The 26,316-nt window shown below is 44.5% G+C and overlaps 1 protein-coding gene across 1 annotated transcript in view; it reads left to right on the forward strand.

Annotated features, from left to right (window-relative positions):
* The window catches only part of LOC100661859 (anosmin-1), a 156,276-nt gene that overhangs the window by 98,691 nt on the left and 31,269 nt on the right, over positions 1 to 26,316 (forward strand). Inside the window, exons 7-8 of the mRNA XM_010600200.3 lie at positions 15,047 to 15,252; positions 16,810 to 16,954. Coding sequence (XP_010598502.2) covers positions 15,047 to 15,252; positions 16,810 to 16,954 — 351 coding nt within the window. The remainder of the gene's footprint in view (positions 1 to 15,046; positions 15,253 to 16,809; positions 16,955 to 26,316) is intronic.

Below are 26,316 nucleotides of genomic sequence, written 5' to 3' on the forward strand. Positions count from 1 at the left end.
GTCAGCTGCATAACCCAGGTTGTTAATGAGTCTTCCTTCCTCCAATTCCGATGCCCTGTTCTTCTTCATATAGTCCAGCTTCTCGGATGATTTGCTCAGTATACAGATTGAATAGCTATAGTGAAAGGATACAACCCTGACGCACACCTTTCTTGACTTTAAACCGTGCAGTAACCCCTTGTTCTGTTCTAACGACTGCCTCTTGATCCCTATACGGATTCCTGATGAGCACAATTAAGTGTTCTAGAATTCACATTCTCCATTCTCCACCATGTTATCAATAATTTGTTATGATCCACACAGGCAAATGCCTTTGCATAGTCAATAAAACACAGGTAAACATCTTTCTGGTATTTTCTGCTTTCAGCCAGGATCCATCTGACGTCAGCAGTGATATCCCTGCTTCCATGTCCTCTTCTAAATCCGGCTTGAATTTCTGACATTTCCCTTTCAGTATACTACTATAAAAAAAAAAAAAAATAGCTGCTTTTAAATGATCTTCAGCAAAATTTTGCTTGCGTGTGGTAGTTAATGATATTGTTCGATAATTTCTGCATTCGGTTGGATCACCTTTATTGGGAACTGACATATATATGGATCTCTTCCAGTCAGTTGGCCAGGTAGCTGTCTTCCAAATTTTCTTGGCATAGACAAGTGAGCACTTCCAGTGCTGCATCTGTTTGTTGAAACATCTCAGCTGGTATTCTGTCTGTTCCTGGAGCCTTGTTTTTTACCAATGCCGTCAGAGCAGTTTGAACTTCTTCCTTCGGTACCGTTGGTTCCTGATCATGTTACCTCCTGAAAAGGCTGAACCTCAACTGGTTCTTTGTAATACAAAAAAAAAAAAGTGACTGTATATTTCTTCCGTCTTCTTTTGATGCTTCCTGCATCGTCTAATATTTTCCCTGTAGAATCCTTCAGTATTGCAACTTGAGTCTTGAATTTTTTCTTCAGTTCTTTCAGCTTGAGAAATGCTGAGTCTGTTCTTCCCTTTTGGTTTTCTATCTCCAGGTCTTTGCACATGTCACGATAATACTTTATCTTCTCGAGCTGCCCTTTGAAATTTTCTGTTCAGCTCTTTTACTTCATCTGAAACTTGCTCTTGCACGTCAGGTAGCTAAAGCAGTCGTCGTCATGCCAAAAGTAGTCAACGTTCGTTAAATTTAGTGTGGCTGAATCTCTTAGTTTTGTTTCATGACGCCCAGAATATAAACTGCTCCAGAGTCACGTTATTGTTGCTATAATTTGGTTCAGTTTCTATCCTGTTCTTTAAAAATCTCTGTGGAACCCGCTGATTTCTGTGTTGCGTTAGTGGTTAGCTTAGTCTGTGACAGCTGAAGGACGTAATTCGACCAGATAGGAACAGTATTTTCATATTTCTTTTCCAAATGTGTCTTTATGGCTGTGCGCCTCCTAAATTAATTATCATCTGCTTGGCTAATCATCAAGATCCAGTTTCGTGGATACCAGTTAATCAGGTTGTTCACTTACTTGTCAGGAGTTATCTTCTCTCATGGAAGCCAGTTTAAATTTATTGTAAACAAAATGCAGGGTGATAGTAATGCACAATACGGATGTATCATTAATCATTTGTCTTTCACTTTTGAAAGGTTTTAACTGGGTGCAATACATTCCAATTTCTGTTCCATGAGTGGGAAAGCTTGTATGTCTCAGATAGTCTGTTCATTTCTCACTTTGTAATATTGCTGCCACATTGTCTATGTAATCATATGATGTAAGTATAAAACATGCAATCAAAACAATTTAATGTTTGGTTTTTATTGTAGTGCGTGGTGTGGGTGTTTAACTTTCTCTTTTAAACAGCAATTTTTAAAAAAGGAAAAGGGTGCCTTCCCCCGCCCCTCCCCCCAGGAGGCAAATACATTAACCAAGCAAGCTGAAAAATGAAATTATAGATGAAGCCATCAAACCTGTCTTAAGATTGCATCTCCAACTGGTCTGACGTGTTTTAGGAAGACGACCGAGATAAATAATTGATAGCGAGTGAGAAGCCGGGATCAATTAATGGCTTTAGGATCCTCACCTGGAGCGTCACGGTTCACATGCAGTCCAGACATCTGGTGGTCAGAACGTGTCACCATCTGCCCAGTTGCCTACATGCTGTGGCCTGGTGATCCCAGCACGAGTCCGACCTCAGACAGAAGTGGTCCCTCGTCTCCGGAGGCAGACACCGAATGTCTGTAAGAGCTGTAGTGCATCCTGCCTCGTGGAGGCGGGGAAGGTGGCTTTGCGCCCAGGAGTCTGCAATTGTGTGATCATCAGAACCTGAGCAGAGGTACTTTGAAAGCCCCCGGGGCTGGCTGTGGCTGCTTGCTGCCTCGGTGGCATCGTTTCCAGGGAAGCAGTAAGGCCATGCCATCCCAGTCCTTCCCAGTTGACCCCGAGCACCTTCAGAGTCTAGAATTAGAGTTGCATTCCCCGAGTTTAGTTGCCAAAGACATTCGCTCCTTCTTGTATTCACCAGATATTTGTTGAGCACCTAGTATGTGTCAGGCCAGTGAAGCAGAGGACAGTATCTGCTCTTATGGAACACATACACACAAACAGACATACATACTGTCATGGATTGAATCGCATCCAACCGAAATATGTGTCAACTTGGTTACGCCATGATTCACAGTGTTGTGTGGTTGTCCTCCATTTTGTGATTTTCCTATGTGTTGTAAACCATAATCTCCGCCTCTGATTAAAGAGGATTAGGGTGGGACGTTAACACCCTTGTTCAGGTTACCTCCCTGATCCAATGTAAAGGGAGTTTCCCTGGGATGTGGCCTTCACCACCTTTTATCTCTCAAGAGGTAAAAGGAAAGGGGAGCAAGCAGAGAGTTGGGGACCTCATACCCCCAACAAAGCAGTGCTGGGAGTGGAGCATGTCCTTTGGACCCCAGGTCCCTGTGTGGAGAAGCTCCTAGTCCAGGGGAGGATTGAGGACAAGGACCTTCCTCCAGAGCCATCAGTGAGAGAAAGACTTTCCCTGGAGCTGGTGCTGTGAATTTGGACTTGTAGCCTACTAGACTGTGGGAGAATAAACTTCCGTTTGTTAAAGCCATCCACCTGTGGTATTTCTGTTATAGCAGCACTAGATGACCAAGACATGTACTCATACTTGTACACGGACATACGTGCACATACACACACAAACACATACTCATGCATATACATGGACATACATGCACAAAACACATGCACACACATACATGGACATACATGCACACACATACATGGACATACACATGCACAGTCATATACAGACATGGACAAACACATGCACAAAACACACATGCACAAACACACATGGACACTCATATACAGACATGACACGCATACAAAAACATACACACATACGTGGACATACATATGCAGAAAATGCATACACACATGCAAACATACACAAACTCATACCCATGTGTGGACATACATTGCACAAAAACATGCACGTGCACATACATACTCATACATGTGCACAAGAGACACACATACATACTCATACAAATATAGAGATACAAACACATGCACAGGCGCACAGATACATGTGCACAAACACACATACATGGACATACACACATATGCACAAAGACATACATACTCATAGAAATACACGGACATACAAACATACATACACATACACAGGTATACACACATACATGTACACAAACACATACACACATACGTGGACATACACATGCAGAAAAGACGTACAGACATATGTACGCATACAAATACACGGACAGACATACATGCACAGGCATACACACACATACACGTGCACAAACACAAACACATGGACATACACACATATGCACAGCCACGTACACACATACACACTCGTATATATGCACATATACACACACAAACACACATGCACACATACCCAAACACACACATAAACACATTCTGATTGAAAGGGGGAAGAGACAGTCAGTAAACAAGTATAGGAGCCCTGGTCTCGAAATGGTTAAGCGCTCCGCAGTTCAAACCCGCCCAGCGGCTCTGCTCCTGTAAAGACTGCATCCTCTCACAAGGCCTTGGCTATGGATTGAAAACGAACGCAGCCCCTAACACCACCACCACCCTGCTATAGTCAGGTTGTTAGTGATAACTAATGAGGGCAAAAACGAAGACCGGGAGACAGGAGATGTGCGGGAGGGGTGCAGTGTTAAGGAGGGTGGTCGGTGAAGGTGTGCTGAGGAAGAGATGTTGGTATGAAGGAGCCTGCCCTGTGGCCGTCTGAAGGAAGAATATTGCGTGTGCAGGAAGTGGTAGCTGCAGACGGGCCTAGGCAAGAGTGAGCCGCCATATTTGTAGGATAGCAGAAGAGTATGGGGGTTGAGGAGTCCTTGGGCCGTGCAGGTGGGTAAAATGCTCAGCTGATAACCGAAAGGTTGGCGGTTTGAGTCCACCTGGAGGTGCCCGGGAAGAAGGGCCTAGCCATCTATTGCTGAAAACTCAGCCGTTGAAAACGCTGTGAAGCACAGTTCTACCCTGACACACGTGGGGTTGCCGTGAGTTGGATCCACTCCAGGTCGAGTGGTTTGCTGATGTGAGTTAAGCAGGAGAAGGGAGGAGGGGAGTGGGAAAGGAAGCCTGAGAGAAAGGAGGAAGCGATGTTTTGGGCTTTCATAGCCGTTTTGTAAAGAGCGTGGCTTTTCCTCTGAGTTAGAGGGAGGAGCCACTGGGAGATGCTGAGGAAAGAACTTCCATGAAGTGACTTAGGTTTTTATAGGATGGGACTGTGAACCAGCAATGTGGTATTCCTGGTGAAATGATGGTGAGTTGGATAAAGCCAGAAGGCAGTGGATTCTGGACGCACTTTAAAGATAAATGTGATATGATTCGCTGGTGGCTTCTAGGAAATGGCTGGAGTTAGGAATAAGTCCAAGGTTCTTTTGTCATGAGCTGCTGAAAGAATGGCACTGCCAATGACAAACCTGAAGGTGACCAGAAGAAGAGAACGTTTAAGGGAACTCCTTTTTTTTTTCTTTGAGATTATAGAAATTTCCAGAAAGGGTGCAATCGTCTATACTTCAATGTGGCTGATACAGTTTGGGCCTTGTTATGGGTTGAATTTTGTCCTACCATATATGTATTATAAATCCTAAACCTCCGTACCTGTGGATGTAATCCCTTTTGGGAATAGGACTTTCTTTTTTACGTTAATGAGACCCTGTCAGTGTAGGGTGTGTTTTAGGCAAATCACCTTTGAGACATAAAACGAACAGATGAAGCACAGAGTTGTTGTTAGGTGCCCTTGAGTTGGTTCCAACTCATAGCAACCCTATACGACAGAGTCATAGCGACCCTATAGGACAGAGTAGAACTACCCCATAGGGTTTCCAAGGAGTGGCTGGTGGACTTGAACTGCCAACCTTTTGGTTAGCAGCTGAGCTCCTAACTACTATACCACCAGGGCTCCAAGCACAGAGAAAAAAGCGCAAATGGAGGAAACGATACATGCTACGTGAAGGTTGTCAAGGAGCCCAGGAACAGAAGCTGGAAAGAGACAACCTTCCCCCAGAGCCCACAGAGAGAGAGCTTCTCCCTAGAGCACCAGCTGAACTTGGACTTCTAGCCTCCTGAGCTGTGAGAGAATAAACCTGTGTTTGTTAAAGCCGCCCACGAGTGGTATTTCTGTTACAGCAGCACTAGGCAGCAAAGACAGGCCCTTTTCCGTGCACAGGCTGTCCTAAGGAGTAGATGCCCCAAAATTCTGATAGAATTGAAGTTGAGAGAAACAGGTAATGAAGGGAGAAGCCAAAGACCCCAAATGGAGCTTTATTGGTACCTTTAAATTTTACCATAGGGCGCAAAGGATCTTAATGGGGTGATGAAATCATTCCAAAACTGGATGATGGTGATGGACACACAACTCAGTAAATACTAAAAATCATGACGTTATATACTTAAAATGAGAGTTTTTATGGCATGTAAGTTATATTTAAGTAAAGTTGTTAAAAATGTTTTTCCCAGTAAAGGACTTTATACATCTAGTGAGATTAAGTAGGACGGACAAGATTCGATACCATCCTGCAAGAAATTAAATGTCCTTTAGATATGTTCTGTGGAGCCCTACTGGCACAACCGTAAGATTTTGACTGCTAACCCAAAGGTTAGTGGTTCGAACCCACCTAGCAGCTCTGTGGAAGAAAGATCTGGCATTCTGCTTTGTAAAGACTGCAGCCTAGAAAACCCTGACGGGCAGTTCTACTCTGCCCCATGGGGTCACTATGAATCAGAAGCGACTCGAGGGCACCCAGCAACAACAGATATACCCTAGAAGAACAATCTTGAAGCATTTCGCTGGTCTTCTATGCTCCCATCATTCTGTCAGGCATCTCCTCTGAAAACAGAATCGATTATGAATTGTATGCAGATGTGCTTTTTTTGCGAGAGTGTAAGATCTAAAACCTGGCAACGCCTCTCACAATGAAATAGATGGAAATAAGGACTTCAGGCGTATTTATAAGAGCGGGCAATAGAACAGATGGGTTACTCGTGACCGCGGTGTCGAAAGGTGGTGCACTTCCATGCGATAAAAGTGCCTTTATCCCTGGTATACCCCAGAACTGAAACGATACCAGTTGCAAGCGTTCTAATGGTTTGAAATTGCTTTAAGAAAGAATTACTGCCTTGGAAACAACAGTCTATACAAAGAGCAAGCAATTTGCTAATGTATTTGGGTCGGGTGGAGGGCCAGCTTTGATCACTTAAAGCTGGCTTAAGGGAAAGGGCGTGGACTTTGTTCCACCGACCATGAACACCTCTGAAAATAAAAATTCAAGTGAAAGTGAAGAATGAAAAGGATAAAATGAGTTTCATTTAGTTGAGGCTCACTGGCTGGTTCTCATGGGCTCGAATCTTGATTTTCATGGAAAAACCAAACTTTCCGTCATTATCTCCTTTCTGGCTATGTTTAAATACCAAATCGCTCTTGTGGTCTTCCAGAGAGGACGGGCTACTGTTTTAGCTTCACTTCCTTCTAACTAACTTCTTTGCCCTTCACTTAACCCTAACCCCTTAGTGTCCTTATTTTTATAGAGAGTTCTAAGTTGCTCATAAATGGCTACCTCAGTTTCATCCTTTTCCCCTCCTGTTGAACAGCATTTTTACTGCTAATCCCCACTTCTCCAAGAAGCCCTGCTGGCGCAGTGGTTAAGAGCTCGGTTGCTAACCAAGAGGTCGGCAGTTCAAATCCACCAGGTGCTCCTTGGAAACCCTATGGGGCAGTTCTACTCCGTCCTATTGGGTCGTTGTGAGTTGGAATCGACTCAACGGCAGTGGGTAAACCATCCTTTAGTTATTATTCATTCCCTCCAAATTCTAAATTTTGCACACATCTGTTTTCCCCTTATTTCCCACGTGCACAGGATCCGTTAAAGAGGAAGAGGGAGCAGGCAGCGTTGTTTTGCCAGCGTACTAGCACCCCCATGGATGTTGTCTCATGCGTACGTTAGGCAGTATTAGCAAAACCAGAACAGACATCCTGGCAGTCATAAAGTTCCCCTCCTCGTTGTGCGGGGACCCGTGACTTCTGCTGCTGCCCACAGCTGCTCTGGATGTGCCGTTGCCAGTGGCCAGGGCAGGGCTGTGCGTGTGTCCTGAAACCATTTCATAGTTGGAAATTTGCCCGCAGTGCAGATTCAGATACTGCAGGGTGATTTTTTTTTGGAGGGGGGACGAGAACTAGTCTATTTAATTCAAGAATTTGTGACAGAGTTACATCATTGCTTTAAAAATATCATTTCTCATGATCACAAATACCTTAAGAGTTATTGCTAGGATGCATTTCAGTGGGAAATTTGATCTCTGGACAGGATTTGTGGAAAGGAGTTAAGTACAATCGACATTCATTTTCTTGAAATATTTATCGTGCCTCTATACATGTACTGGAAACCCTGGTGACGTAGTGGTTAAGTGCTGTGGCTGCTAACCTAAAGGTCGGCAGTTCGAATCCACCGGGCACTCCTCAGAACCTCCATGTGGCAGTTCTCGTCTGTCCTATAGGGTCGCTATGAGTTGGAATTGACTCGACAGCAACGGTTTTTTTTTTTCTTTTTTTTTATACGTGTTGTTGTTGGTTACAGCTGAGTTGACGCTGACTCATGGTGACCTTGTGTGTAACAGAAGGAAACACTGCCCGGTCCTGTGCCATCTTCACAGCTGTTGCTATATTTGAGCCCCTTGTTGCAGCTGTTGCGTCAATCCATTTCACTGAGAATTTCCCTCGTTTTTCTTTTCCCTCTGCTTACCAAACGTCATGCCTTTTCCTAAAGATTGGTCTTCCCTGAGGAGGTGTCCCAAGTAAGCAGGAGCCAGTCTCACCATCCTGTCTTCTGAGGAGCATCCTGGCAGCTTGTGATTACTTGACTAAAATACCACAGCTGTTGTTTTAATTTGCAGGGGAAAGGTTTCGCATTTAACAAAGAGTGCTTTCTGAAAACCTGGAGGAGCGTGCCTCACGGCAAGTGATGGGGTTTCTCCCGGGACAGATGGGAGAGCTCCTTTCTCATGAGATAGCCCACCAGGGCAGTGACGGACCTGCATTGCTCGGTGGTGATAAGTGGGCTTTGTGGGTGCAAAGACATTCCCCTGTGCCAAACCTTGGCGTGTGTGACTTTCTCACTTGGGGCATGAACCACAAAAGGCTACGTAGTGAAACCTTAAATCTGTCAGAAACCCAAATGTTTCGTCTTCCCTGCTGAGAGCACCCATACAATTGTTAACCAAAGGAACTGTTTTTCTCCAAGGCTGCACTTGCCTGTACAAATCAGTATTCAGTGTGTTTTGTGTTGGCACCCAGATCGTACACAAACGGGAGGATGATATAGCCCTCCCATTTCAGTTATCTTTGAGAGCATGCTTGCTTTCTGCAGCGTGCTTCTGCAGGTATTGCCAAGTTGGTAAAGAGAGTGCAGTGAAGCAAAAAGAGAAGTGAGTTGGGGATGGGGGGGGTGCTCTGACTTCAGACTCAGAGGGAAGCTGGGAGAGCACTGTTTTTGGACCCCAGTTTCCTCTTCACCCCACCTTCTTGACAAGTGAATTAAACTATCAAATCCTCATCTGTAAAATGGGAGTAACAATGCCAACATTTAATCAACAAAACACAAATGTGTGTTTATAAAATAAAAATAAACTTCGTCCTCATGACAAGCTTCCTAAAGCTAAGGGTGTCATGACTTTTGAAATCCATTAGACCAGGGCTTGGCCCCCTGCCTGCTTTTGTAAATAAAGTTTTATTGGAATAGAGCCACGCTTATTTGTTCCTGTCTTGTTTGTGGATGCTTCAACCTCCAGTGGCTGGACTGAGTAGTTGCCACGGAGACTGCATGGTCTGCAAAGCCAAACATCTTTAACCCCTTTCCACCTTAACAGAAAAAGTTTGCCAATAGTCATTTTTCCCATAAAAGGGAAATTAAAGGGCATTAAATCTTTACGTTCTGTGGGGACATTGGTCCATCGTTATGATAATGAAATATAGCAGACGGAGAGCACGTAGCGCACGTAGGTGTGTGCTGTTGATGCCTTAAGTACTTCTGTCTCCCTTGGTTACGTTCTTGGTCCTCAGCCACAAGTTGCCTGAATGACTTGGGGCAAGTCACTTTGCCTCTCTAGGCCTGATACCCTTGCCGTTGAAAAGAAAATACCAACCAAAATCAAACCCAGTGCCATCGAGTCAATTCCGACTCATAGCAACCCTATAGGACAGAGTAGAACTGCCCCATAGAGTTTCCAAGGAGCGCCTGGTGGATTTGAACTGCCCACCCTTTCGTTCGCAGCTGTAGCACTTAACCACTACGCCACCAGGGTTTCCAAAAAGAAAATAGATAAATAACCACTAAGGTTGCTATGAGTCAGAATCGACTCGATGGCAGTGGGTTTAGTTTTTTTGGTTTCAGGGCTTTGCCATAATATGGGATTGTTTTGTATGTATGTGTATATAAATGTATATGTAAGGAGCCCTGGTGGTGCACTGGTTAAGCGCTCATCCGCTGGCTGAAAGGTCAGTGGTTCATATGTACCAGTCGCTCCGTGGGAGAAAGATGTGGCAGTGTGCTTCAGTTCTACCCTGTCTTACAGGGTTGCTATGAGTCAGGATCGACTCAATGGCAATGGGTATAGTATATCCAGGGAAGCCTGTGAGAGCCAGAACTTGATGGCACTGCCTTGTTTTTCTGGGTCTTGCAAGTTTCCACCTTTGACGGGTGTGGTCTTAATACTTTTCCCTAGCTCGCTTTAGTGAAAAATATTTGAGTTTTCCTTCTCTGACAGGTTTCTGCCTTACACAGGTTCTGGCTTTCACAGGTTTTACTGTATATATATAACAGTTGTTGTAGAGTTAACTCCAACTCATGACGACCCCATGTGTGTCAGAGTAGGACTGTGCCCCTTAGGGTTCTCAGTGGCTGATTTTTCAGAAGTAGGTCACCAGAGTTTTCTCTCAAGGTCCCTCTGGGTAGACTCAAACCTCCAGCCTTTCAGTTATAAGTGAGGGCATTAACTGCACTCTCCAGGAGCTGTGTGTGTGTGTGTTTGTGTGTCTGTGTGTGTGTGTACACACACACATATATATACACATAGTATGTCTATATATATGATTATTTGGGGGGACAAAGCACATGGGAGTGTTGCATCTTGACAATGTCTTATAAACAGTCAAAATGAGTCCTACTTTTAAGTTAAAAAAAGGCAAATATTATTAATTCATATTTTTCTGAGCAGTATTTCCTCATATACTGTTTCATTTTTGCAAATTAGATAATTTTACTGGGGATTATTGTGCCCACACCTGTTGTTGATGTGAGGTGCCATCCAGTTGACTCCGAATCACAGCGACTCCTTGTGACAGAGTAGAACTGCCCCACAGGGTTTCCTAGGCTGAAATCTTTACGGAAGCAGATGGCCAGGTCTTTCCCTGTGGAGCCACTGGGCGGGTTGGAACCACCAACCTTTTGGCTAAGAGCTGAGTGCTGAACTGTTATGCCACCAGGGCCTACTCTGATCACATCTAGGGCGTGAGAAATTTTTCCAAGGCCGTAAATAATGGCGGGTGGATGAGGTACATTAAGGAAGAGAATGATGTTTGACTCTAAACGTTGGAATTTATTTAGAGGAGGAAGTAGTTTTGAGTTTCTCCTTAGGAACGGACAACACGTGGAAAATTCCCATAATGAATTATTTTCGGCATGTGGATGTCCAGGTGCATCACTGAAAACATGAATGGCTGGTATTTTCTTTAGGTATTTTCATTTCTCTCCTTCCTTGAAGTTCATTTGCAAATGAGGTCCGTAGCTCCTTTTCGTAGGTGACTGCACGGCTCCTACCACAGAAGGAGGGAAGTTTTGCATTTTGATGCCCTTGTTTTGGAGCTGGGAATAGCACCCCTTTGACTTGGCAGTTCACTTGATGGTCCTGTGATGACTTAGCTATGCCAGCGGGCAGGGTTAAAAGCCGGAAATCTCAGCTCAAAAGTCAGAGTTAACATTTAGGAGAGCCCGTTATCCATTCATTCCTTCACTGAACAGATGTATACTGAGCACCTACTATGTACTAGGCATGCTTCTCAAGTCTACGAACACAGCAGGGACAAAATGGATAAAATTTATTCCCATCATGAAAAGCTTCATTATAGGGAGGGGGGCAGACAGTAAGTGAGTAGACAACAAAGTATAAAATAACCTGCTAGGGGGGTCGGAATCATCCCAAAGGCCGATGGTTTTTAAAAGTCCCTAGGTGGTGCAGATGGTTGATGTGTTCTGCCTCTAACCAAAAGGTCAGCAGTTCGAGTCCACCCAGAGCCACCTCGGAAGAAAGGCCTGGTGATCTGCTTCTGAAAAATCAGCCGTTAAAAATCGTGTGGAACACAGTTCTGCTCTGACCACAGAGGGTTACCATGAGTTGGCATTAATTTGACAACAACTGGCTTTGTGTAATAAGTCAGTTGATAAGGCTGTGGATAACAACACAGAGGGAAGTCATGGGGAGATATCTGGGGGGCGAGGAGAGGGCTTATAGCTGTTGAACACAGGGCGACATTTGAGAAGAGACCTGAAGTGGATAAGGTCCCATCCACGGAGTTATCTGTGGGGAACGTATTCAGGCAAAGCCAGGGCGAGAGCCCCATTGTGGCGTCGTTTCCAAGGAGTATCGCGGAAACCAGTGTGGCTGGAGCAGAGGCATCAAGCGGGGATCGAAGGCAGGGAGGTTTGGGAGCTGATGCATGTACGGGGAAAGACCGTGCAGGCACTGGGACGATGGCGGGCACTTGGGTTCTAAGTGAGCTCACTGGAGGCCTCCCAGCAGAAGACAGACTTGGTGTGGTTAGTGTAGTAAAGAACCACCTGGCCCCTGCGAGGAGGCAGCGGTAGGCAGGCCGGACCGACAGTTAAACGACAGCTGGTAGGAGCCCTTTGCAGGAATCGGCGAGAGATGCTGCTGGCTTGGGCCAAGCGTTGGAAGTGGCCAAAAGCAGTTCGATTACAGATCTGTTCTGAAGGTAGAGCTAACAGGATTTGCTCAAGGAATCTGAAAGAAAAAGAAATATACCACCCCAAGGTTTTGGGGGTGCACAGCTGGAAGAAAGGAACTTGTATTTACTGAGAATGGGGTCATCTGGGATGGAGTATGGGGGTGATGGGGGGTGGGGGGCATCCTGATTTGGGCTTGGACACAGCTGTTTAGAGATGCCTGTGAGATGTCCCAGCGGAGCCAACAGGAAAGCACTGGAATCCTACAGTCTGAGTTTAGGGGCTCAGTCTACGGTGAAGGCAGAGATTTGCGAGTCCTCCACATGAAGATGGTTTTACAGTGAGAGACTGGATGAGATCTCTAGAAAGTGAACTAAGACGGCGAGAGAAGAGGTCTGAATTCAGACGCCGGGACCTTCTCCTGCTTAGCGACGGTGGCCTGGGGAGTCACCGTTGCTCTTGGTTGCTGCGGAGTGGATTCCAACCATGGCGACCCCGTGTGCGCAGAGTAGAACTGCTCCACAGGGTTTTCAAGGCTGTGCTCTTTGGAAAGCAGATTGCAAGGCTTGTCCCCTGAGGCACCCCTGGGTGGGTCTGAACTGCCAACCTTTTGGCTAGCAGTCCAGTGCTTAACTGTTTGCGCCACCAGGGACTCCTGGGGAGGAACTGTGGCCTGGAAGCCAAGAGAGCAGTGTCTTTTGAAGAGAAGGAGTAATTGGTGGTGTCCATATTGCTGATCAAAGTGAGCCCCTCAGAGGGCTCTGCTGAACCTGCAAAGCAAGGAAGCCTGTATTTCTCATGTCTATAATATCAGCAACAGGCGTTTTCCTGCTTCTGTGAAACTAGGTGATATTCAGACGTCTTGGTGTGTTGCCACAGACGCAACGCTTTTCAACTCCGTCTGCTTCAGAACCCGTGTGTTTAACTAAAATATCTATCTTCCTGGGCACAACCTGGACTCGCTGATGACTTACCATGTCCCAGAGCGAGTCTTGGGATCCCCCCAAGAGATAATTAATACTGATGATCTGAGAATCCCATGATTAAGCTAATCTTGTAATATCATTTGAACTTAACCCTTTACCTGAAACTTACATAATCAATATGCTTTGAATTTAGCTCCTTTGCTGAAAAACCAAGTACTAAACCTTCCCATTTTTAAAAACAAAGTGATTAACCAAAATTTCAGGTGTTACATACCTTAGAGAAAAATACAATATATATATTAAAAAAAAAAAAACTACTGTTTCCATCATTCGAAAAACGCAAGCTATCCTGAGAGGAGGGACATGGACCATTTTCCTCCAGTCTTCTTTATTTGTATCAAGTTAGGTATTTTTTAAGGCCACCACATGGTGCAAATGGCTTGCACTCGGCTGCTCACCTGAAGGCTGGTGGTTCGAGCCCAGCCAGTGGGACTGAAGAATAAAGTCTTGGTGGTCTGCTTCTGTTAAGATTACAGCTGAGAAAACCCTGTGGAGCACAGTTCTGTAACACACAGGGTTGCCGTGAGTTGGAGTCAACTCAGTAGCAACTAACAAGATAGTCTTTGCACCTCCACGCAAGTAGTATTAAAGTTATTGACAGCACTTTTTTTTTTTGGTGCAGGCGTCTTGAAAACAAAACCTTTGTGAATCATTTGTGGCGAGAGGCATCCACACTTGCTCAATCTGTGGCAGAACAAGCTTAACACGTATTCGTCATCTTAATGTATATGTATTTTAAATGGGGATTTGTAGAGTAATAATTCCAGAACTTACTGTGTCTCTTGACAGCTGAAAAGGCTTTGGCTTATGAGAGAAACCAGAAATGGCAAAATTACAAAAATGGGTGTTATCCATAAGTCATCCCATTTGTAATGTGGGTACAAAATGGCGCCATGTGTTTTCGCTCATCAGTCTTTGTTGCTCTTGGCTGATGCGAGGATCAAAAGCTACTAAGATGTAAGCAGTTGTTTGTCTGAACTGCATTTCTGTCTTTTTCTTTCCAGAATTTACCAAAGTGACTCAACGTTGTATATCTATTTAGGTCAACTAACCTACATTGAATTTTAATGTGTTTTATAGAAAGTTATTAATTTTAAGACAATGAAAGTTTGCCTGGATTATAGTGATATGGAAAGGCCTAGAAGGATCATTCTATATTACACAAGTGGACCAAAATATTGTATCTTATGACTTTATAGGCTGTATTTTATAGACTATATTAAGATCCCATTAAAAGGAGAATCTTGCTCAGTACTCGGAGTCCCTACGTGGTACAAAGGGTAACCACACTTGGCTGCTAACTGAAAGGCTAGTGATTGGAGTCCATCCAGAGGCACCTTGGAAGAGAAGCATGATGATTTACTTCTGAAAAATCACGGCCCTTGAAAACCCTTTGGAGCACAGTTCTACTCTGACACATGGGGTCGCCATGAGTCGGAATCGATTCCATGGCAACTGGTTTTTACTGAGGACTGATTTTCAGCTTTGACAACATTGTCACCGCCTATCAACTACTTGGGTTTTGTTGTCATCCTTAGTAGTTGAGTAACACGGCTTGTCCTTTGACTGGGATTTCAGATCCATCCGCACCCCCAGCTCCAGCTAACCTCCGGCTTGCCAACTCCACCATCCACAGCGACGGGAGCGTGACGGCGACGATTGTTTGGGATGTGCCCGAAGACCCAGATATCCCTGTGCATCACTACAAAGTGTTTTGGAGCTGGACGGTCAGCAGCAAGGCCCTCGTCCCCACCAAGAAGAAGCGGAGAAAGACTACGGAGGGGGTAAGTAGGAACCAGAAGGAGGAGTCGAGCCCGTGGTGGTGGGGACATTTCAGCTCACAGCAGATGACCTGATAGGTAGTCTTTGCTGAGCTAAAAGAGGGAAGGGTTGAAAGATTTCCATCCTATTTGCTTTGAGTGGGAAAATTCAGAGAGTGGAGAGCGTTTCAAAGGTTTTGCCTTTTTATAGTGAAAACCACTAAATTTAGGTCCTTGGCCTGTCATTGTTGTGGTTAGTTTCTGTCAGTCAACTCCGACTCATGGCAACCCTATGTGCAAGCAGAACTGCTCTGTAGGGTTTTCAAGGCCGTGATCTTTCGGAAGTAGATTGCCAGGCCTGTCTTCTGAGACACCTCTGGGTGGGTTTGAACCACCAACCTTTCAGCTAGTAGTCGAGTGCTTAACAGTGTGCCTCACCCAGGGACTCCTAAACCAAACCAAAACCAAACGTACTGCCATCAAGTCGATTCCAACTCTATAGGACAGAGTAGAATTGCCCCATAGGATTTCCGAGGCTGTAATCTTTACGGAAGCTGACTGCCACATCTTTTTCCCACAGAGTGGCTGGTGGGTTTGAACTGCCAACCTTTCAGTTAGCACCTGAGCGCTTAACCACTGCTCCACCAGCGACCCATTTGCCATCCCATATTCCAGTCCAATCCCTGTCTGAACAGTTGGCCCCGGGGACAGCACACCACTTTGACCATCTATACACAGGTCTTCCTTTGGCCTAAGAGTCATTTGATATCATCCCATATATCCTATTTTGATGTGAGTTTTGGATTCTAAGATAGCAACTTTATTTCCCTTAATTACAAGTTCTCATAAGCGATTCTTCTACCCTAGAAAAAGTACTCATTCTAGAGTTGCGAGTCCCAGACTCCAGCTTTGACTTTGCTATTACCTAGTTGTATTCACTTGGACTAACACTTGATCTCTTGACCTTGAAATCTTTTGACCTAAGAATCTCTGGCCAAGAGATTCCTGTGTGACTTCAGGCTATTGGCCAATTACGTTGTTTTGATTTCCTTCCTTTAATGTTGAACATCACACACGTAAGAGTGGTACTAACAATCATGATGGCAGAAAAAAATCTTACAGCATTTTTTCCGGGTGATATTTCTTACAACTTTTGGTAGAACTTTACTCATAGAAGATTTGGAATAGAAAGCAGAGAAATCAACTGCTGCCCATTCTTTTTTTTTCTGGGTACCGTCACGGGGCAAACAATGTACCAACATAGTGCCCGTTAGTTATAAGCAGCTGTCTTTTCTCGGCGAGGTGGAATCTACAAGGGCGTGCTGAATTAGTCATTCCCACGGGACCTAGGGAAGATCCATTCATTGGATTAGCAGCTTAATTAGAAAAAAAAATGTTTTGGCCTTTCTCTGAAGTTATTTTCAGAACCTAAAGACATAGGAAACTTTCTGGTCTCAGAAAACTGTAGACACACATAGGCTCGAAGAGTTGGTGTGCTTCCTGATGTCTCGCGCGTTTTTGCAGTGAAGACGAGAGGTGTGGAGGTTTATAATGAGCTCAGGTACACCCCTGTATTTGCAGTCCCACAATTCTGTGACCCTGGAGCGACTGCAGCCGGACAGCAGCTATATGGTGGAAGTGCAGGCCATCTCGTACTGGGGGCAGATGCGCCTCAAAAGCGCCAAGGTGTCTCTTCATTTCACGTCCTCACAAACCACCAACAACAGTAAGTGGCCGTACAGTTCTCGTCTAGCATGTCTGACCTGTTGCTCTTGTGTCTTGTGAGTCGATTCCGACTCATAGTGGCCCCGTGTGAGAGAGTAGAACTGCCCCACAGGGTTCCCTAGGCTGGGATCTTTATGGGAGCAGATCTCCAGTTCTTTCTCCTGTGGAGCCACGGGGTGGGTTCAAACAGCCAGCCTTTCAGTTAACAGCCGAGTGTTTAACCGAGGGGCACCAGGGCTCCTTATGTTTGACCTAGAAAGCACATTATCAAATGAAAACAAAACAAAGTGAGAGTGACCTTTTGACTTGGAGTCATTATGTAATAAATCATCAAGCGGTTAATCCTTTTAACTACAATGTGTTAAAGTCTGCCTTTGAATTTTTCTTCTGATTTTTACCTGTTGTGTACACAGTGTTTTGATGTCACAGTGGAAATTTGACAAGAATATTTATCAGCTATCATGCACACAGGAGCCCTGATGGCACAATGGTTAAGTGCTTGGCTGATAACCAAAATGTCGGCGGGTGGAACCCACCATCCAAGGGAGAAAGATGTGGCAGCCTGCTTCTGTAAAGATTTACAGCCTTGGAAACCCTATGGGGCAGTTCTACTCTGTCCTATAGGGTCGCTATGGGTCAGAATCAACGGCAGTGGGTATCATTCACTCGTATCAACTTTTCTTTGTGTTTACATATGCATATTTGTTTTTAAGGAGTCGTAAGCAGACAATAAGGAGTCCCTGGGTTGTGCAAACAGTTACGCACTTGGCTACTAACCAAATGGTTGAAGGTTCAAGTCCACCCAGGAGGCACCTCAGAAGAAAGGCCTGGTGATCTCCTTCTGAAAAATAGCCATTGAAAACCCCATGGAGCACAGTTCTACTCCGACACACATGGGGTTGTCGTGAGCCGGAGTTGACTTGATAGCACCTGGTGGGCAATCAGAGAATCGATGCAGTTTTATAAACTATGCCATCCCTCCTAACACCGTGACACACACACAGAGGTCACAATTCCTGCCTGAAAGTGAAGTCACTAAATCATTTCCATATTGGTTCTCCTCGTTTCCAATTTCTTAACTAGTACGTTTGCCATGGTCTGAGCAAAATGAAAGAAGAGTCTTCTACGATGGTCATCTCTGAGCCAGGAGATGAGTTATCTAATCGTTCTCCTTTGGGAAAAGGTGGATCCTGATTAGAACGGGCCTGTGGAAGGTCCTGAGACGGCATCAGGGAACTGGGACAGAGAAAGAGCAGGGCGAGGGTCCTGTGTCAGAAGCACCGGGGGTATCGGCTCCTCGGCTGCAGGGCCGGGTGTGGTCTGCCTTCCATCATGACTGCGGGCCTGGTTGAGAAAGAACATATTTAAAGCTTGTTCGCATCTAGACCAGGCAAGGCTGGCTCTGCAGAGCTAGGTACCATGGTTACTCGTGATTACCTTGCACCACCTGGGAAGAAATTGGACCCAAACGCACAGGTTTGTTTGAAATGATGCTTGCCAAAAAGCTCTAGAAACAGAGCTCCCTACGTGTTTGAGAAGTGAACTGTCTCCATGGGGAGTGGATGGATTTGAAGGAGTCTTCTCTGTTTATGGGTAAGTCTGGGTGCAGTGTAACTTTTACATAAAGCTCTCATGGTAACGTTTCTCTATGTTTAGTGACTTCATTCACTTTTTAATGTCTTTATACATCTGTTGATCAGTGGCTGACGCAGGGGGACACTTCATAATATAATAGGAGCGCATGCTATGTAATGTATAGTTATCCTCGGTTGATGCAAACGGTTAACGTGCCTGGCCGCTAACTGACATTTTGGGGGTTTGAGTCCATCCAGAGGTGCCTTGGAAGAAAGACCCGATGATCTCCTTGGGCAGAATTGTCCGGTGAAAACCTGTGGAGCACCGTGTTACTCTGCCACACACAGGGTTGCCGTGAGTCGGAATGGACTTGACGGCAACTAATTGGCTATATAACATACATGCTAAATATAACCCAAACCAAATCCATGGCCGTCGAGTCGACTCTGACTCACAGTGACCCTACAGGACAGAGCAGAACTGCCCCACAGGGTTTCCAAGGATCAGCTGGTAGATCTTTTTGGTCAGCAGCCGAATGCTTAACCACTGTGCCACCAGGGCTCCGTACTAAATACATACACTATATGTTTCTACTGTGTAGTGTATATTTCTATGATTACTGTTTGTGTTTATGCATATATATACACACAACATACACATGCAGTGTTGTTGTTGTTGTTAGTTGCTGTCAAGTAATTTCTGACTCATGGCAACCCCATGTGTGCAGAGTACAGCTACACGATTGGGTTTTCAAGGCTGCGACCTTTTGAAAGCAGATCACCAGGCCTCTCTTCTGAGGCACGTCTGGGTGGGTTCAAATCACCAAGCTCTCAGTTAGTACTTGATCACCTAACTGTTCGGACACTCTAGTCTGGTACGGTTGAGACCTTAAGGACAAGGAGAAAGAGAAAGAGATAGATCCCTTTGGTCTCGTTTCCCAGCAACCACGGGTACTGATGTTTCACAAATCCTTCGCAGATTTTAACTATGTTGTTCAACAGTTTCTGTTTTTATTGGATCAACTTTCCTGGAGAAATTCTATTTACTGGTAGGATTTCTGGTTAGTTGCAAAGACACTACGTTAAAAGAAAGAATTATATTGTGACTAGTTATATAAAAATAATGACAAACAGGGAATTCCCTGTTTGAGTGGTCGATTCTGGGTGTTCAGGCCCTTTCGTAAGCATCTTTAAAAAGTAGATAATATTTTATCTGACCAATCAAGAGGTATGATAATTAGCTTATTAAAGGCCACTTTAGCCCTGGTGGTGCAGTGGAGCCCTGGTGACACAGTGATTAAGTATTTGGCTGCTAACCAAAAAGCCGGCGTTTTGAACCCACCAGCCACTCCTTGGAAACCCTATGGGGCAGTTCTGCTGTGTCCTTTAGGGTCGCTATGAGTCAGAATCAACTCGACAGCAACGGGGTTTTTATTCTCAAGGACTGACGGATTGCATTCAACTGCCTTCTGCAAAGTAATGGAAGGAGAGTAGCAAACGGAGTAGTAGTAGAAAGCACTTGTAGTAACAGGTATTGTTGGGTCTCAGGGGTAGGCAGGATGTAGCTTCACGTTTGTCAGGATTTTATATCCCAAAGCTGACAGACAGTCTCAGAAACACTAGTTTCCAGCTTCTACAAGAGCACTATATAGTTCCTCATAGACCAACTAAAAGTGAAAAATAATGGTGAAGTGCTACGGCTGCTAACGGAAGGTCAGCTGTTCACATCTACCAGGCGCTCCTTGGAAACTCTATGCAGCAGTTCTACTCTGTCCTACAGGGTTGCTTTGAGTCGAAATTGACTTGACGGCAATGGGTTTGGTTTTTTTTTTTTGGTATAGTGTGAGCAAGGGAAATTATACTTTAGAGAAGGAGAGTAGTGACTGTCAGCATATAAATTACTTTTTGAATTATAATTTTCCAAGTCCACAGGCTACGAGGTGTTGTAGTTGCAAATATTGTCTACACAAGCTGGGCTGACCGTTGATGCCATTTTATGAAAGGGCCCCTTGAAGGAAGAAAGGCATGCTGCTGCCGGTAATAGGAACTTAGCTAGCCTTTTTGGATGCAGCAGAACCGTCTCCAAGGCAGACAGGTCCTACATGTCCTGTAGTTGCCCTGTGAAGCTGGAACGTCCTTCTAGCTCTCCAAACTGGAAATGGAGTGGAGAGAAAACACTCTGAATATGCCAACTACGAATTTAATTGGAATTTTGATGTTAAAAAAAAAAAGCATATTATATACTCAATTTATTTTATGGCCTTAAAGACCATATATCAGACTTCATCTCTCTTCACAATATGGTAAGAATGATTTTTTCCCTTTTTTTTTTTTTTAACTCCTAAAAGTGAAGAAGACAGTCTCAGTGGGAGGGACATACTCCTAGGACTGGTTGTTGGATGCTTTTAGTTGATTCTAACTCTTGCTGACACCATGTGACGGAGTAGAACTGCCCCATAGGGTTTCCTGGGCTGCAGCCTTTACAGAAGCAGATTGCCAGGTCTTTCTCCCGCAGAACAGCTTTTGGTTAGCAGCTATGCGCTTAGCCACTGCTCCACCAGGGCTCCTTTCTAGGACTGGTAGAGGTCTTGAAAGTACATTGTCCTTTACACGTGGCATGTATCAGCCACACCAAGACTAATGTATTTCTGCTCTTGAATCATTTTGACAAAGTGACAGTGGTCCGGTCTTGAGATATATACAAATATGTTCTTACATCTACAATTAAAAGTTTGTATGGAGGCAGGGCCAAGATGGCGGACTAGGTGGACGCTACTGCGGATCCCTCTTGCAACAAAGACTCGGAAAAACAAGTGAATCGATCACATACATAACAATCTTCGAACCCTGAACAACAAACACAGATTTAGAGACGGAGAACGAACAAATACGGGGAGGCAGCGATTGTTTTCAGAGCCTGGAGCCAGCGTACCAGTCAGGTGACCTTCGGCGCCGGATTTGGGGCAGAGCCCAGGGGGGCAGACGGCACAAACAAGGGGCCTAGCCCTGGCCCCCGAACTCATTCCGGGAGGGGGCCCAGCCGGTTCACTCGGGCGGCGTGGCGGCGCAGCCGGTGGGAGAAGTCCCCGGGAGGCAGTGACTGGTCTTGGAGCGGGGAGAGCAGCGTCCCAGCCGGGGAGCCGTCCCACCAGGATTTTGGTGGGGCGCGGACGGGGGAGCTGCTCCACCCCCCTGAACTAACCCCGGGAGGGGGCCCAGCCGGTTCACGCGGGCGGCGTGGCGATGCAGCCGGTGGGAGAAGTTCCTGGGAGGCAGTGACTGGTCTTGGAGCGGGGAGAGCAGCGTCCCAGATGGGGAGCCGTCCCGCCGGGATTTAGGTGGGGTGCGGGCACGGCACAAGCGCAGGGAGCTGCTCCACCCCTCTGAACTAACCCCGGGAGGGGGCCCAGCCGGTTCACGCGTGCGGCTTGGCGACGCAGCTGGTGGGAGAAGTCCCCGGGAGACAGTGATGGGTCTTGGAGCGGGGAGAGCGGTGTCCCAGCCGGGGAGCTGGCCCACCGGAATTTTGGCAGGGCGCAGGCGCGGGGAGCTGCTCCACCCCCCTGAACTAACCCGGGGAGGGGGCCCAGCCGGTTCGCGCGGGCGGCATGGCGATGCAGCCGGTGGGAGGAGTCCCCGGGAGACGGCGACGGGTCTTGGAGCGGGGAGAGTGGCGTCCCAGCCGGACGCACGGTCGCGGCGCAGGCACGGGGAGCTGCTCCGCTCGCCTGAGCTGACCCCGGGGGGGAGCCCAGCCGGTTCGCGGGGGCGGCACGGCGATGCGGCAGGTGGGACGGGGAGTCCACGGGAGGCAGTGACTGATTTTGGAGTCGGGAGTGCACCGTCCCAGGCTGGCAGAGGAGGATCTGACTGTGACTCCAGCGGGCCAGATGCCCCGGGGGCAATCTCCACACAGCCAGCACACGTAGGTGACGCGCCCCGCGGAAATCTCACATATAATAGTCATTCCAAGCAACACAAGCAACTCTGGCTATATTCTGAGGGGCTACTCTCCTATCTCTCTGATCCCTCCCCCACCCTCCCCAGGCGGCTTCATTAACATCCGAATAGCCTGAGCCAGAGGGAGAACTCTGATAGGGATCTGACTGCATTTTTTTTTAGCGGATTTTCTGGAAAAACTAGTTTCCCAGTGATGGCTCGGAGACAGCAGTCCATATCAAACCACATAAAGAAGCAGACCATGACAGCTTCTCCAACCCCCCAAACAAAAGAATCAAAATCTTTCCCAAATGAAGATACAATCCTGGAATTATCAGATACAGAATATAAAAAACTAATTTACAGAATGCTTCAAGACATCACAAACGAAATAAGGCAAACTGCAGAAAAAGCCAAGGAACACACCGATAAAACTGTTGAAGAACTCAAAAAGATTATTCAAGAACATAGTGGAAAAATTAATAAGTTGCAAGAATCCATAGAGAGATAGCATGTAGAAATCCAAAAGATTAACAATAAAATTACAGAATTAGACAATGCAATAGGAAGTCAGAGGAGCAGACTGGAGCAATTAGAATGCAGACTGGGACATCTGGAGGACCAGGGAATCAACACCAACATAGCTGAAAAAAAATCAGATAAAAGAATTAAAAAAAATGAAGAAACCCTAAGAATTATGTGGGACTCTATCAAGAAGGATAACCTGCGTGTGATTGGAGTCCCAGAACAGGGAGGGGGGACAGAAAACACAGAGAAAATAGTTGAAGAACTCCTGACAGAAAACTTCCCTGACATCATGAAAGACGAAAGGATATCTATCCAAGATGCTCATCGAACCCCATTTAAGATTGATCCAAAAAGAAAAACACCAAGACATATTATCATCAAACTCGCCAAAACCAAAGATAAACAGAAAATTTTAAAAGCAGCCAGGGAGAAAAGAAGATTTCCTTCAAGGGAGAATCAATAAGAATAAGTTCAGACTACTCAGCAGAAACCATGCAGGCAAGAAGGGAATGGGACAACATATACAGAGCACTGAAGGAGAAAAACTGCCAGCCAAGGATCATATATCCAGCAAAACTCTCTCTGAAATATGAAGGTGAAATTAAGATATTTACAGATAAACACAAGTTTAGAGAATTTGCAAAAACCAAACCAAAGCTACAAGAAATACTAAAGGATATTGTTTGGTCAGAAAACCAATACTATCAGATACCAGCACAATACAAGGTCATAAAACAGAATGTCCTGATATCAACTCAAATAGGGAAATCACAAAAACAAACAAATTAAGATTAATTAAAAAAATAATAATAATAATACACATAACAGGGAATCATGGAAGTCAATAGGTAAAAGATCACAATAATCAAAAAGAGGGACTAAATACAGGAGGCATTGAACTGCCAGATGGAGAGTGATACAAGGCGATACAGAACGATACAAGTTAGGTTTTTACTTAGAAAAATAGCGGTAAATAATAAGGTAACCACGAAAAGGTATAACAACTCCATAACTCAAGATAAAAGCCAAGAAAAACGTAACGACTCAACAAACATAAAGTCAAACACTACGAAAATGAGGATCTCACAATTTACTAAGAAAAACGTCTCAGCACAAAAAAGTATGTGGAAAAATGAAATGGCCAACAACACACATGAAAAGGCATCAAAATGACAACACTAAAAACTTATTTATCTCTAATTACGCTGAATGTAAATGGACTAAATGCACCAATAAAGAGACAGAGAGTCACGGACTGGATAAAGAAACATGATCCATCTATATGCTGCCTACAAGAGACACACCTTAGACTTAGAGGCACAAACAAACTAAAACTCAAAGGATGGAAAAAAATATATCAAGCAAACAATAAGCAAAAAAAAAGAGGAGTAGCAATATTAATTTCTGACAAAATAGACTTTAGACTTAAATCCACCACAAAGGATAAAGAAGGACACTATATAACGATAAAAGGGACAATTGATCAGGAAGACATAACCATATTAAATATTTATGCACCCAATGACAGGGCTGCAAGATACATAAATCAAATTTTAACAGAATTGAAAAGTGAGATAGATACCTCCACAATTACAGTAGGAGACTTCAACACACCACTTTTGGAGAAGGACAGGACATCCAGTAAGAAGCTCAATAGAGACACGGAAGACCTACTTACAACAATCAACCAACTTGACCTCACTGACTTACACAGAACTCTCCACCCAACTGCTGCAAAGTATACTTTTTTTTCTAGTGCACATGGAACATTCTCTAGAATAGACCACATATTAGGTCATAAAACAAACCTTTGCAGAGTCCAAAACATCGAAATATTACGAAGCATCTTCTCAGACGACAAGGCAATAAAACTAGAAATCAATTACAGAAAAACTAGGGAAAAGAAATCAAATACTTGGAAACTGAACAATACCCTCCTGAAAAAAGACTGGGTTATAGAAGACATCAAGGAGGGAATAAGGAAATTCATAGAATGCAACGAGAATGAAAATACTTCCTATCAAAACCTCTGGGACACAGCAAAAGCAGTGCTCAGAGGCCAATTTATATCGATAAATGCACACATACAAAAAGAAGAGCCAAAAGCAGAGAACTGTCCCTACAACTTGAACAAATAGAAAGGGAGCAACAAAAGAATCCATCAGGCACCAGAAGAAAACAAATAATAAAAATTAGAGCTGAACTAAATGAATTAGAGAACAGAAAAACAATTGAAAGAATTAACAAAGCCAAAAGCTGGTTCTCTGAAAAAATTAACAAAATTGATAAACCATTGGCTAGACTGACTAAAGAAATACAGGAAAGGAAACAAATAACCTGAATAAGAAACAAGAAGGACCACATCACAACAGAACCAAATGAAATTAAAAGAATCATTTCAGATTACTACGAAAAATTGTACTCTAACAAATTTGAAAACCTAGAAGAAATGGATGAATTCTTGGAAAAACACCACCTACCTAAACTAACACATTCAGAAGTAGAACAACTAAATAGACCCATAACAAAAAAAAGAGATTGAAATGGTAATCAAAAAACTTCCAACAAAAAAAAACCCTGGCCCGGACGGCTTCACTTCAGAGTTCTACCAAACTTTCAGAGAAGAGTTAACACCACTACTACTGAAGGCATTTCAAAGCATAGAAAATGACGGAATACTACCCAACTCATTCTATGAAGCCACCATCTCCCTGATACCAAAACCGGGTGAAGACATTACAAAAAAAGAAAATTATAGACCTATATCCCTCATGAACATAGATGCAAAAATCCTCAACAAAATTCTAGCCAATAGAATTCAACAACACATCAAAAAAATAATTCACCCTGATCAAGTGGGATTTATTCTCTCTCTATGCAAGGCTGGTTTAATATCAGAAAAACCATTAATGTAATCCATCACATAAATAAAACAAAAGATAAAAACCACATGATCTTATCAATTGATGCAGAAAAGGCATTTGACAAAGTCCAACACACATTTATGATAAAAACTCTTACCAAAATAGGAATTGAAGGAAAATTCCTCAACATAATAAAGGGCATCTATGCAAAGCCAACAGCCAATATCACTCTAAATGGAGAGAACCTGAAAGCATTTCCCTTGAGAACGGGAACCAGACAAGGATGCCCTTTATCACCGCTCTTATTCAACATCGTACTTGAAGTCCTAGCCAGGGCAATTAGGCTAGACAAAGAAATAAAGGGTATCCGGATTGGCAAGGAGGAAGTAAAGTTATCACTATTTGAAGATGACATGATCTTATACACAGAAAACCCTAAGGAATCCTCCAGAAAACTA

Source organism: Loxodonta africana, chromosome Y (genome assembly GCF_030014295.1).
Source record: "Loxodonta africana isolate mLoxAfr1 chromosome Y, mLoxAfr1.hap2, whole genome shotgun sequence".
Taxonomy (NCBI): domain Eukaryota; kingdom Metazoa; phylum Chordata; class Mammalia; order Proboscidea; family Elephantidae; genus Loxodonta; species Loxodonta africana.